Here is a 15,124-nt window from a genome sequence, read left to right on the forward strand (position 1 = left end):
TCACACCTGATGCAAACCATACCTGAGTACACATAGACAACACTAGAGACCACCGTTTCAAGTGGACCCAGTACACAGTGTTCACACTAATCAAACGACCTGGACCTTGGGATCAAACATACTCAGATCTTTGCTAAGGTCAGCGATGGCCAGCAAGTGCAGAAGGAGAGCGTCATGTATCATGAAGGACCCCACACACTCGGCACACAAACTTTTCACCCCTCTCTCCTCATGCAGGAGGCTGTGCAGCCTCAAAGCCAGAACTACGACACTCAAGTGCAGCTTCTTCCCAGAGGCTGTGAGGCTTATGAACTCTGTAGCTTAAAGTCTGTCCTTGGTACTGCTGCGACTGCATGCGGCTTGTGATGCACTATTACGCACTTTAACATGGTGCTTGGGATTTTAACTGTGTTATATATATTATAGGCTTCTTAGGTGATTTAATTATTCATTGTAGGTCTATCTTAAAATGTTATTTATTCTGTTCGCTGCTGGACCGAACGAATTACGTTCCCTCATGTTTTTAACATGTTGGAATGACAATAAACTGAACCTGAGTCTAAGGTCCCTGATGTGAAAGCCTCCTTTGTCCGCTTTTATACAGTTGTAGATAACTGAGGACCTATGGGGATTTTGACTCTTGGTTTTATGATTCAGTCAATTCGCATATGCCAAAGTGTTACATAGGAAATTGTGATTGTCGAGTTTTTATTTACAAAACAGTTAATAGAGGAAAAATATAAATATATATCAGTTACAAAATAATTGTTAGTTGCAGGCCTGCTCACGTGTAGATACAATATGTGCAGTTTGCAGGCCTGCTCACGTGTAGATACAATATGTGCAGTGAGGTGCAATAAAGAGTAATCATCGAATAAGGAAAATGAATAGTTAGAAAATAAATATAAAGGATGCAAATTCTGAGATGAAAAAGATGCCTTTTGGTAAAAGTGTTAATTGGTACGATGTGAAAATGGGTTTTGGTTTCAGTATATAAAACTACACAGTCACAGCTATAAAGCAAACCATACCATAAGATTTAATACACTCTGTGTGTGGCACTGCAAAGGATTCACAGCAGACAATGTGGTAAACAAGGCTGAGCATAAACAGAGGTCAGGATGGAGTTCAGCATCCAGAGGGCCTGAGGGAAGATTTTTCTTAGTCTCTTTGTGTTTGACTGACGGCTCGGTCTACATGTCCCCATAAAGAGGATATTTTATTGCACAGTTTGCACAAGGGCGGTAGAGAATCTACATTGACGGTCAAAACAGAGGGGAAAAACGGCACCACACGTTGTCCTGCAGCAAAGCTGTTCAGAGAGTAAACTTCAACATCACAGCTCACAGCTGATCCTATTCAGCTCCTGCGTGGAGAGTGGGCAGTACAATAAAAGCACAGAGGGAGACTGGGAATAGGAGAAGCGTAGGAGAGAAACTCCCACAGTAAGCACCACTATACACATGTATTCATCATGGAGAACAAGATTCATTCTCTGTGCCAAATACAATAAATGTGTAATGGCTTCTTATATAGATGTATCGACTGAAAGTACAAGGTCAAATGACTGCATTAACAGGGCACAGGACATGATGTGCAAAAGACAATATGCTTTATAACTTAAGTGGTTCTGCACTGTTGCTTCTCTCTCTTTTGCAGCTGACATACCTGCCTCCACCGTGGGGAGACTGCAAGGCCACAGCGATGGACTCAGACTTCTTCAGCACTTACAGCATCACGGCCTGCCGGATCGACTGTGAGACGCGATATCTGGTGGAGAACTGCAACTGCAGGATGGTCCACATGCCCGGTAGGAGCTGAAAGGGCATCTCATTGCTGGATACAAATGTCTACATTTATTCATGAAGATGAAGATGTTTTATTATCTGCTGTTGTTTGGAAGGGCTCTTCTTTGAAATTTTGGTGACAAAAAGCAATTCTTAAAGAACAAAGTGCTTTTTGCCAGCAACCGCAGATGCATCAGATACTTTCACACTCCAGTGAATCGGAAAACTCAACTATTTTCACTTTGTGTTTGTGCAGTGATTACAGCTGGCATTCGCTGTCTACCTCCTACATTTAATCACCGCGTGGCATCTCTGATGGCAAATTGAAAAGGAGTTTGGCACAAAGGAAACATTCGAATTTGGCCCCCGTTAACCCGCGCTCACCTGTCCAATAATTGTTAATGTCTCTCTCCCTCTCTCTTCAATCAGGGTCACTTTCAGCTCTGTGTTTGCCCATAGAGAGCCAGACGATCTGTCTGTGTAATAATCAGGATTAGCTGCTATCTTATAGTGATTGTGCAGTTGATTAATGTGAGTCTACAGAGAACTCCCCCAGCTAAAATCCTCTGCTCCTATTCATCTCTCCTATCTCCCTGTCATTGGAGTGATTTTTAAAGAGTAGGGAGAAAAATGCAGTGAATAATTACAGCTGGGAAATAATTTCCTCTACATCTAGGACATGTCTTTTTCCTTTGTTTGGGAAGAGGGATGGCTCAACTGCCACCGGAGAGAAAGATGGAGAGGGTGACACGGACGAGGGTGACACAGACTGAAAGTGAAGACGGGGGGCGGCGACAGTACAAAACGTTAATGAAATCAATTACAAGATGAGATCACATTTGTGACGAATATCCAGTCCTGATAAGGCCGGTAATGACAGTCTGAGACAAAATTAATTATGAGCCCAGATCTCGTCATCCTTTGTGCTTCCTTGAAAACCCCTTCTTCTTCTCTTTCTCCCTCTTTTTGTTCACATTGAGAACATTGTGTTTCTCCTGCCTGTCCTTAGGAGATGCCCCATACTGCACCCCGGAGCAGTACAAGGAGTGTGCAGATCCTGCCTTGGGTAAGTAGATAACCCACCATGCTGTGTGTGTGTGTGTGTGTGTGTGTGTGTGTGTGTGTGTGTGTGTGTGTGTGCGTGCGTGCACACTGCTCAGTGTGTATGTCCCACTGTTCAGAGCCCCCTGATCCATGCTGATAACAGATAATAGTGTTCCTTCAGCACTGATGGTAGCCATTCTCAAATAGTAAACCTCAGGCCTGGCGCTGAGGCTCTCCTTTTCACACTCTCCTGTCTCTCCATCAACTGATACCTTTCAGGCCTTTCATGTCTGTTGCTTGTTTTCTTATTGACTTGCAATCTCTGGCTCTTTCATGACACCGACTGTCTCTCTGACTCTGTCACTGTGTGCCTTATATCTTTTATATTTTTTTATAAGGGTCTCTAGGCTGTCTCCTCGCAGCATCTTTTCACAAGGTTTTCTTTGACGCCTTTCACTCTGCTGGCATTTTTGTTTGTCATCCTGAGGTGACAATAAATCTGTCTGTCCCAGCATCTTCTATCTTTCAATCTCTCTGTCCTCCTTGTCTCTCGCTCTATCTGTTTTTCAGACTTTCTCGTGGAGAGAGACAATGACTACTGCGTGTGCGAGACGCCGTGCAACATGACGCGCTATGGGAAAGAGATGTCTTTTGTCAAGATACCCAGCAAAGCGTCAGCCAAGTACCTCGCCAAGAAATTTAACAAGACAGAGCAGTACATATCGTAAGTCACATTCTTATGTCTTATTTATACAATGATGAGATATTTTTAGCGGCACTTTTTAGTTTAGTTGTACACATTATCACTTTTTGTTCAGTGCAACCATCTTGTAACGCTACACAAGAAGCAGTTGAAAATTATATATAATAAATGGTAAATGGACCACACTTGTGTAGCTCTTTGTAAGTCTTCCGACCACTCAAAGCGCTTTTACGCTACATGTCACATTCACCCATTCACATTCAGTCACACACTGGCAGCCAAGGCTACAATACAAGGTGCCAACTGCCACTCAGTAACCATTCACACTCACTCTCACACCGATGATAATTCCGGGCATCGAACCACCAAACCCCGGATTAGTGGACAACCCATTCTACCTCTGAGGCACAGTTGCTAATCAAACTGTTACTTATGTGCACTTCTCTAGTTGTCATTAAAGAGCAGCCCTCACACATATACATGTTTTAAGACATGTAAAAATACTTTACTTTGATTAATAATTTGTGCGTGATATGATTTTTCCATTAAAAAAAAAGTATTTAAAAAGTTTAAGTTCACTATGTTGTATATTTTAATAAAATGTATTTACTACTTCTCCCTTGTTCGTTTGGGTTTCCATATTGGGGGTTTTTCTGAAAGTACACTAGCCAAACGTATGAAAACAATGGATGTGTAATAAAGGAGAGACAGTGTGTATAAGCATGTTAAAAGCCATCCAGCCACAACGAAGACAGTTTGCAGTGGCCTGTACAACGACAGTAACATTATGTCATCATTTATTCTGAATCCGTTGCAGCTTGTTTTCATTGCACTTAGCCGCAATTACCTTTTACTGATACACAGACTTTATTTATTTATAACTATTTATGTGTCCCGTTATTTGTATTCTATTTTCATTGCTTTTATCTTGGTTATTGCTTTGTCTTTTATTTGGCTTTGTAAAGCACTTTGCAACTGCGTTTTGAAAGGTGCTATATAAATACAATTAATCATTATTATTGTTATTATTATAATTGCACTATTAAGTCCATTCTTAGGGTATGTGTCTGTTGGAGGCTTCAGGTTTTCACATCACCCTCATTTAGGCTGCATATTAAACCAATACTGGCTTCCAAACTAATTATGCTGTAACCAAATCATGCTCGTACGTACATGTCTCAACCTCTAGATTCAAAGTAAACACTGAACTTCAGCACATGAGCCTGAAAACAGTCTTTTAGTGTCAAACTCTGTGCTCCCATCATTCTGCACAGTGAAGCTGAAGTGACAACAAGCTAAACACATTTCTGAGTGTGAGACTTTTAGTGTTATATATTACCTTTTCTAATGCTGGGGAATAATTCAGAAATTCGATTGTTGCCTGTGGATATTCTCATTCATCCAGGTCATAGTTATCTCAAGGCAACTGAATCGAACGCAACTGGACTTGGTTTTGTCTTAGAAGACATTTCACCTCTTATCCAAGAGGNTGCTGCAACGCTGCAGTTGGAGTCGTTAGAGTCACATGAGGCCATTTGTGAACGACCATTGTTTTTAGAGGTTAAGTTGTTAAACCTCCTGGGCAACGTCTAAGACAAAACCAAGTACAGTTGCGTTCGATTCAGTTGCCTTGAGATAAATTGGATTGTTGTTAATTAACTTAGGGTAGAATCATATGAAGATAATATGATACTATCATGTCATGGTTTTGCATCTTATATTTCCAAATTGATGATTCCCAGCAAATTGGTGATGTTTAACATTGATTTGATCATTTTATATTTGATTTTGTGTATGTGTCATATTGTGATTTATAGGAAATCAATATTGGAAAAAAAAAATATTTTACATAACATCATGATCTTGTTTTCAACCTTATCCCATAGGCTTACTTTAATTCATCATTGTCTTTTGCCTTTGTTTATGATTTTCTATATAATGTAACAACTCCAAGAGGAAACAAAGTTTTATTTCTTCTAGCCTTTGGTTGAAATTACAGAAATAATAAACCAAACCAGATTAGTACAAAATGTATTTTCTGGTCTTAATTGTGAGGAACTTGGAGTAAAACCTGATGTGTACTATTATTTTAAGTGGATTAAACCACATCTGACTATAAATACAATTAAAGCTGCACCGGAAAACTCTTGATACAGAATTTAAGTGTTTTCAGGTTGATTTCCCTTTCATCAGCTTGCTGGCTGCACAATAACTGTTGTAACCAGTTCACCTCCTCAAACGTGTATTTTTTTCATTGAGGTGAAGAAATAGAATAAGGAGCCTCCACTCAGCGCTTGAATTGATTAATCAGCCAAGTATGTACTGTTTCTTTGCCAAATCTAATGAAAAGATCAAAAGTAGTTCAAGGAAATGAGGAGAGGGTGCAATAATAGTTGAATCTTTTATCTATCATTCCCGGCGGGGCTGTTGAGGACAAGATAATTACACCATATGTAGTCAGAGTGCTGCAAAAACCTTTCACTTCTCCCTGCTGAAAGTTTCATTTAATTCCCTGTGGATAGATGTGAGTCCATTCAGTTCATTTTTTGACTGGCCATATTTCCAAGCAGTGTCAATCTGATGAGTATTAGCTGGGAGTGTTCTGGTGTCTGGGCTGCAGTGTTTAGTGGTGTGAAACTGAAGTCTGTGACAGTGGACAGTCGTTCTACTGGGATCCACTAACACAGCGACAGACACAGAGAAACAGAGAGTGAGACACACAGCTTCATGAGCCATTAGACCACAGCTCTGATCAGATGTATTGCAGGTTACTTACTAGGCAGTGAGAGCACAGCAAGGTAGCATCATTCAAGCTGCAGGCCGACACCTCACACAGGTCAGCCTACAAATCAGGAGAAAAGCTCCAGGAATGTCACAATAACAAGATAAAAAAACATCTGGATTAGTGATTCTCAACCGGGGGCACTTGTATCCCAGGGGCTAACTACTTCTGCAGCTGTCAGGGGATACGTGAAAAGACTATAGAGAAGCTCAGCTCAACGAGTCTCAACAGTTAGCTACAGTAAAAGCAAGATTGCCAACTCTCACACATCTGGCATGAGTCTCACACTTTCAGGCTCTGGCTCACGCTGTCACGACACCAGGGCAAATCTCGCGCCAAAACACTGCAACAGCAGAGTTGAACAATCTTGTAATGTCAGGGCTTCCAACTCTCACACATCGACTGTGAGAGACTCATGTAATTGACTCTTTTCACATGTAGCATGCCACACGTCCATTTTTTCAACCAGAGAAAAATAAATAATCGCTGATGTGATGGCTGATCACACAGCTGACTGATCTATCAACGCAGCCTGACAGCGCCGTGACAGAGGCAGACAAAGAGCGGAGCTTTTCCCTCACAGCACCAGAGTGTCTGAATTAACAAACAGTCAAATGTTCAGCAGTGGAAAGTGTCTTATGTAGACTTCTATAGACTATTTTGTTTTAGTTTCAGTTTTCGTCAGACTTTAGATGGAATTAATAATAAATATAAGGAGGCATTGCTTCGTGTCTCCCTTTCACCTAGCCGCTCTTACGTGTAATTTTTAAGGTACAATGAGCAAGTGTAATTACAAAATCAGTATTTTTCATATCTAAACATCATAATAGATCCATAACTGTTTGGGCCCTTTCAGTTACGGCCCTGATGGTAAAGTCTGCCCCTGATTATTATGATCATTTTCTCATACAGCGTCCACCCAATTATTATGCTGTTCTCTGCACCCTCAATCTCACTCATCTAGTCTGAGTCATCTATGTATATGTATATATATCCCAATTTTATCAGTCAGCCTGTACCATAGTTTATTACAGAGCAACATACTGTAGTCAATGAAACCCTTATTGTCTTCCTTTTTTATTTCATAGATAATATCATTGGATTTTAATGATACTCTTTAATGATATTTTGACCACTGAACAGGAAATGACTCCGGTTTTCATTTCCAAAATCTGGTCACCTTAACATGTATACATTAAACGGATTTTCAAACTCTAGTCAATAATTGTTTAATAATAGCGGTTGTAAAGTATTGTATTTTTACTTAATACTAATACTAATTACTAACAACTACTAATATTTTTAACATCACAATTCACTGTTATTCTGGAAATTTAAAAAAAATGTTTTTGAGGTACACATTTCAATTTTTCAATGATGATAATGTGTACTTTGGATAAATTGGGCTAGAGTGCATAAAAAAAAAAAAGATGGCAACCCTGGTAAACGTATTGAAGGCTTTATAAAAATACATGTATGTTAGGTAAAAGTAATGGAGTTTTGGTTAAAATAATAATTAGCAAAAAGTAACCCAAATATGATATTTATATAATGTGTAATGCAGCCAGCTAAAAGTAAAGAATGAATAGGTGAAATAACCGAAAGTAGCCTAATAGATAAACAGTTAAAATAGTCACCGAACATTCAAAGTAATGGATAAACCATTGAGACAGTTGGCTAACATTAAAATAAATAGATAAATAGTTGAATTTGTTAGCCAACATTTAAAGTAATGGATAAATTGTTATATTGTTAGCTAACATTTAAAGTAATGGATAAACTGTTGATATTGTTAGCCATCATTTAAAGTATTGGATAAATTTTTGATATTGTTAGCTAACATTTAAAGTAGTTGAGAAACTGTTGATATTGTTAGCCAGCATTTAAAGTAATCAAACTGTTGATATTGTCAGCTAACATTTAAAGTAATCAATAAACCATTGAAATTGTTAGCTAACATTTAAGGTAATGGATAAACTGTTGATATTGCTAGCTAACTTTTAACATAATGGATAAACTGTTGATATTGTCAGCTAACATTTAAAGTAATGGATAAACAGTTAATATTATTAGCTAACGTTTAAAGTAATGGATAACCAGTTGAAACTTTTAGCTACAGCTAATTTTAAAAGTATGGTTAGACGGTTGAAATAGTTAATGTTAGCTAAAAGTGTTGGATTCAGTTGAAAAATCCAACTTCTGCTGCTCAAAATAGTTATAGTTTACAAATGCAAACTCGATTAAAACTGAAAAAAAATGAATTGAATTGATTAAACCAACCTAATTATTGTGCATTATCCACTTTTACATAAGTGTTAATGGTAAATAATGTTCAGTTTTACATTAATTCAAACAAACAAATACATTTGGGCTCTGACTCAAAGCAGGAAATGCTCAAATGTAATTTGCGTTAATGAAAGCTGCTTCGGTGAACCAGGTCCAGGGTCCTGGTGGTGTGTGCTGGCTCACTAGAGAGGCTTTCTGGGACATTTAATAGAACAGAGCTCTCATTAAAATTGGTTTTTCCACCTGTGCTTTCCTGCTGTGATAAGTTAAAATTTCTGCTGTGAAAAGCTTGTGTGAAAGGGCTGTGGGTGTTCGTCTGACATAAAAAGGCTGTGAACCACTGACCGCGATCACCTCACTAGGCGAGGAATTAAGTGTAGGATGATTGTTTTTCATGTTGTTTACTAAGGAGGTTTTATGTGCTTTTAATAGTGCAGTGCAGTCAAACAGCGGGAGCTGGAAGTGTAGCCTATCTCCCACAAACGAGCAGATGTGTGCTCATTTTGTGTTAGTACATCTCCATCTCTACATTATCAGCCACGATTTGCATTCAACCTAGCCCCCGGGTTTACCAGAGTTTCTTTTAAGACTGACAGATCATCACTTGTCTTGACTTAAATTTAAGTAATAAAACAGTGCACCAAGTAGGAAAAGAGAAACTACAAAGTCGAGTTAGGGTTTTGATCTCAACCCCAGTGGGGTGTGAAGTCTGATTTGGCCCACAGAGAGGATATTCAGGAATCAAAATAATAGTCAGCTTTGCCCAGGGCCTTTAAAGTAATCCCCATTCTTTTTCATTCTGCTGAAGTCCTGAGTTTTAGACATTAACACAGCATGAAATCAAACAGCTGTCATAATTTCCCTTGTTTTCCTCAATGACCAGACCCACCAGGGGAAATTAACTAGTGACGGCAGGTTATGTGCTCAACTCAATGCATCGGCTCCGTTATCTGCAGGAAGTGGCAGGCTCACCAGTCAACTTAGCCGCCCGGGGACACTGATAAAAAATATATATATATATATATAAACTGAGACATTTGAATATGTAACTTTAAGACAGTGTGCTTCTCTCTCTGTTTACAGTGATAACATTCTGGTTCTGGATATCTACTTTGAGGCGCTGAACTACGAAACCATTGAACAAAAGAAAGCCTACGAATTGGCAGGCCTTCTGGGTAAGGAAAGGGCTGTCAAGTGTTTTCATGGGAATAGATAATATGCAGTATGCAACATGACAGATGCTTTTTATCCAAAGTGACAGTAACGCAAGCGCTTGCATTTTTATAATAGGTATTCAGGTCCCAGAAGACACAGAACTGTCTCTTTAATCTTTCGTGGCTTTTCAACTACTTCTTCTCCCCCAACATCTATGTTTTCTGTCACATTTCTCACCTTTCAGACCTTAATACGAATCAAAAAATATGTTTCAGAGCTGTTTCATGTGAGTGCACAGAGATGACATCCCTCTCTGTTTTGCATTAAGGTGTAATTTGTGCTTTCCTTTTCTGCCCATCCAGGTGATATCGGAGGTCAGATGGGTCTCTTCATCGGAGCCAGCATCCTTACCATTCTCGAACTCTTTGACTATTTATATGAGGTGAAATATCTCTTTTTCAAATATCTCCCGTCCTTATTGGGAGCCTCTCACTCACACCCAGTGCAATATATTGTTTATGGAAATGTGTACTGCTCCAGTATTATTTGAATTACTTTCTGACAAAATGGGGTTTTTCACACAATTTTTACCATCCGCACAAGGACGTGTTTTAGCGAGCGTGACGAACGCTGTGTCCCTCACAATCACGCAGCCCATCTCTGTGCAACACACACACACACACACACATCTCAGCAGCAGCAACTCTGAATACATTAACATTTTGGATGTATTATATTTTAGATTAGTCAGGATGTCGCTGTCCCTTCTCATTAGGCTAACTCTGTGTTCCATGCTCCCTCCATGCCTTTTCTTCTACCAGCAGTGTAGAGTGATTTTTCCTGTGTCTGTTCGTCTCAGAGGCGGACAGAGTGAAAAAAGCCGCACCTGCTCATGCGCAGGTTCAAGGGGGAAACATATTAATAGATGCATAACATCAGTCTCTTTATTGAATTTCATTTTTGCCTGATCCTTCAAACTCCAAAGCATATTTGGGCTTGAACTATCACAAGACAGGAAAAAATAAAAAGAAGAGTTTTTTGAATATTGTGTTTTGATCCCGAAAGGTCAGTAATGGGTGTCCTCGCCTATTTTCAGGTGATCAAGTACAAGCTGTGCCGATGCGTGAAGAAGAAACACAAAGGCCGCAACAACAATGACCGGGGAGCTGTGCTGAGCCTGGATGATGTGAAACGCCATGTCAGTAGGCTGCTGCTAAGTACTTTCACTGTGTCAGACTGCATTTCTTTGACAGGGGCACACTCTCTTCTTTGTCCTCACTGGTCTCAACCACAGCCGGAGTGAAGGAGGACGAAACGGAGGCGGCGGCGGTGGGGATAGTGGTGATGGGGAAGAGTAAAGACTTAGTGAAGAGATAGAGACAGGGGGAAGCTAGAGAGGGAAAGACTTGAGAGACAGGAAAGAGAGTGAAATGGTGATTGGGATGAGAGGGGGAGAAAATTGAGGGAGAGAGAGAAGTTGGAGAGCGGAAAGCGGCTTGAATTTAATCAAAGGCTGGTGGACGGGACCAGCAGGGACAGGCCAGAATTAGAGCTTTGGAAGGTGTGACAGCTCACTTATTTCCAAGTGTAAATGAAGCCAGTACACTTTAATTGTAAGTCTGAGCCTCGGCAGACAAAAAGGAGAGGGATGTGCTCCTCCACTGTTGTGCTCTCCTGCTGTACTTGATAGTCTTTCCATCCATCTTCATTATTTTCATCATTTTTTTTAAAAACTCCAGAGTATTTCTTAGGGATCTATTTCCTCTCTGGCCCGGCTTGTTGCTCATTCATGTTTTCCTGGGAGTTTGTGGCTTGAAGGTTTTCTCAAATGCGTTTTATTTTCTGTTTTACTCGAGGCGTGATGACTCCCCCTCTGCACGTTTGCCTCCCCTCTATCTCAATACTTCCTCTCCCGCAGCTCATTTGTCTTCTCTGTCGTTATCCTCCTCTCTACTTTATCTCACTCGCCTTCTTTTGCTTTCTCTCTGTCCTCATTTCTCTCTCAGGCTCCTTGCGAGAACCTGCGTACCCCATCGACATATCCTGGCAACATGCTACCTCATCACCCGGGCCAGGGCAACTTTGAAGACTTCACTTGCTGAGCAGACCCGGGTGGAGCAACGAAGTGCGTGTTATGCAACCAAAGCCAACCATACAACAAGAACTATCCAGCACGGGGAGTGTGAGGAACTAATACAAAGTCTAACAGAGGCACTTTTTACATAGAAAGGGAGTAAAGCGGACAAATCATATACGACAAAGAACTGTCACCCGAGGCCAAGTGGAGAGGATTTCCCAAATATTAAAAAAAAAAAATATATCTGTCAATTTTCCGGAGAACATTTCATGCAGCACTCTAAACTCTTCTGTCTCTGTGTTTTCCTCTGGAATACTGCCGCAAAGGATGCTCGTGGAGGAGAACCTCGCCAACACGGACCTCTCTTTCAAAAGACAAAAAAATAAAAATGTAAAAATAAACAAGGGAACATGTACAGCTATCTCACCATCGACAGCAGATCATAAAAAGAGCCCTCCATGCCTTTATATAACACAGCAGCAACAACAACACGATGGTTTCACACAACACTGGCCTGCTAGTGGGACAAATATTCATACTGCTTACTCCACTGTACATGTAGCAACATCTGTAACTGTTGCAGCGCTCCATAGAACAACAGCTGGACTCTGTGTAGTTTGTACGAGAATGTATCTTTGTTCACGGTCGGTGTAGGTGGGTACGCAGGGAGATGTTCGGGCGGCTTGTGGTGGCAGTGGGTAGTGGTAGAGGTGCATCATCTACCATTTGAAATGTACTGGTGATGATTTCAGGTCTCATCATGTAAATGCATGCTTGTACTTGTCCAGTGCATGTTATTCATTTCATCGTTTCAATTATAATTTTCTTTACATATATATATAAATATATATACTGTATATATATAATATATATAAACTATATATACTGTATATATACTGCATATATAAATAATTACCAAGTTTGCCTCAATGATATACAGTAAAGGGAGATCATACATTCAATATATTTCTGTGTGTGTGTGTGTGTGTGTGTGTGTGTGTGTGTGTGTGTGTGTGTGTGTGTGTGTGTATGTCCACTTGTACTTGCTACATAGTGGGGACCGAAACACGTTTTTAACCAACACAGTGAGGACATCTTTGAAAAGTGAGGACATTTTGGGCGGTCCTCACTTCTTCAAAAGCCCGTTTGAGGGTTAAGACCATAGACTGTATAAAATAATAGACACAGCTACCGTGACATCGCACATTGGTTTGTGGACTCCCATTTTGAAGCCTCAAGTTTGGCATTTTGGCCGTCACAATCTTGTTTTTTCTTTTATGGAGCCAGAGGTGACGATATCTGGATGACAGGGGATGAGAGGAGTTAGGGGAATGGGGGAAATAATTAGCTATTGAGACCAAAACCATTTTTGTACCAGGCTGTAAACATGTTCATTTCTGCTCTCAAGTTAGAAATTTTAACACAGGGGTCTATGGGAATTGACTGGCTTCTGGAGCCAGCCTCAAGTGGCCATTCAAGGAACTGCAGTTTTTGGCACTTCCACGGTGGCTTCATTTCTCAGCCCCAGAGGTTGCCGCTTCGTTGAGGCTTGTTTTTAAGGCTCAGCTTAGAATTGGGTTTAGGTTAGGGTAAGGGTTTCGATTAGACATTGAGTTGTAATGGTAAAGGTAAGGGGCTGGGGAAAGCATTGTGTCAATGAATGTCCTCACAAAGATAGGAGTACAGGGATGTGTGTGAAAGTGTGTGGGCTCACGTGCCCTCATCAGTACCCACACAGGTACAGCGTGTTTGTTGACTGTGCAGCGGATGAGCGAGCTACACCTAATTTCATATCTCATCCGTTTGTTTTTTTCATTTCCACATGTGCCCGACGAGTCGAGGAGTCTTCATTCAACTTCATTAAACTCTTATCTCGACTGCAGGACGAGGGGAGGTGGGTCTTTTTTTCAGGAGTTGATTGCTGAAATCCTTGGAGTTTTGTGGGGCTGTTAAAAAAATTTCTGTATCTGTGTTCTAGTTGCAAAAGTCTTATCAAAGCACAATACCGCCAGTATGTAGAGGTGATGTAAAAGACAACGTAATATTCTTCTTGATATATTGTCATATTATTAATATCGTGTTGATCTGACTATTTTCGGTTGTTTTTTTTTTTCTTTCTTTCTTTTATATAAAACATACTCGATATTGCCTGATAATCCTGTCTCCATCTTCCAGGCAAAAGGCTGGTCTATTTAGTTATCAAAGCATAAATAAAATGTAAATATCATTTTTGAAAATTGTTATTCTTCTGAGGTTTTATTCTTATCAGTAAATTCCCTCTCTGGAGCCTTTATTTGTCCGTTCGGTTGAATGAGTAAACAGAGGGAAAGCAATGTATTTTTCAACTCCAGATACTGTGCAAATGTTCATTTTTAATCGCAAGTAGCTCTCAGAAAATCTGATTAGGCATTCTGCGCTTCATCTACGGCATTTTTGCTATCTCTATTTTCTCTAATCAACATTTTATCTTGTGTTTTGCTCCATACAACATTTTTGCGGAATTAAATCAGCATTGAGCATTAAGGGTTTGGGGGGAGGCAGGAGCCTGGTATTAAACTAGATATTACTTATCTACTTCAGCCATTCATTTGCATTGCAGTTTTACGGCTGAAAGCCACAACATTGGTGTTTTTGAGCTCCATACGCTTGAAATGTAATTACAGTTTCTGCTGCTGTATGACAAAAGGATGGATGAGAAATATCCTGCACAGCCAATACAACTTTTATCAAGATTGTCAGTCAGCCAGCAGCCACACATTCTGGACAGCTCCTTCTCTCGTATTCTACTGTACATCTGGTGCTGCCAGCTGCCACACTTGTATTAGAAAAGCGGCTTGGTGATGCATGACTCTGTGAATATTAGAGCCCAGTTATGCGCCCTTAAACATGGTCTGCCTTGAAATCATGTTTATTGCTCGGCCGGCTGCTCACCAGTCCACTGCTACCAGACACCAAGGGTTACTCTAGGACAGGAAGTTTACTTTTACCTAATGATTTTTTTATGATTTCTTTTAGCGGGGAAACCAAACATCAACATTGTTCATCAAATGTGAGCGTGCATTCATTTTTTATTATTCAGAGGAGAAACCTCAGCTGGTAACCACGCATTAATATACAAGCGTTAAAGCTCCCGGGAACCAGCTTCAACATCTGATGAAGATTTTTCCTGTTTTGAATGTCTGAAACATGATGTTGCCCCCTGATGGTTTTATTATTTTCTGTTGTACCTGCCAAGAAGACAAATTAATCAAGAAATAAAAGATGATGCTGTTCATTTCCTGCTGGCATTT

At 40.2% G+C, this 15,124-nt stretch overlaps 1 protein-coding gene across 3 annotated transcripts in view; it reads left to right on the forward strand.

Annotated features, from left to right (window-relative positions):
* The window catches only part of asic1b (acid-sensing (proton-gated) ion channel 1b), a 243,795-nt gene extending 229,739 nt beyond the window's left edge, over positions 1-14,056 (forward strand). For all 3 annotated transcript variants that reach the window (XM_050038952.1, XM_050038950.1, XM_050038951.1), the window contains 7 exons: positions 1,660-1,810; positions 2,797-2,853; positions 3,402-3,555; positions 9,686-9,777; positions 10,120-10,199; positions 10,854-10,955; positions 11,764-14,056. In XM_050038952.1, coding sequence (XP_049894909.1) covers positions 1,660-1,810; positions 2,797-2,853; positions 3,402-3,555; positions 9,686-9,777; positions 10,120-10,199; positions 10,854-10,955; positions 11,764-11,859 — 732 coding nt within the window. In that variant the 3' untranslated portion in view covers positions 11,860-14,056. The remainder of the gene's footprint in view (positions 1-1,659; positions 1,811-2,796; positions 2,854-3,401; positions 3,556-9,685; positions 9,778-10,119; positions 10,200-10,853; positions 10,956-11,763) is intronic.
* The last annotated feature ends 1,068 nt before the right edge of the window (positions 14,057-15,124 follow it).

Source organism: Epinephelus moara, chromosome 24 (genome assembly GCF_006386435.1).
Source record: "Epinephelus moara isolate mb chromosome 24, YSFRI_EMoa_1.0, whole genome shotgun sequence".
In the NCBI taxonomy this organism is placed as follows: domain Eukaryota; kingdom Metazoa; phylum Chordata; class Actinopteri; order Perciformes; family Serranidae; genus Epinephelus; species Epinephelus moara.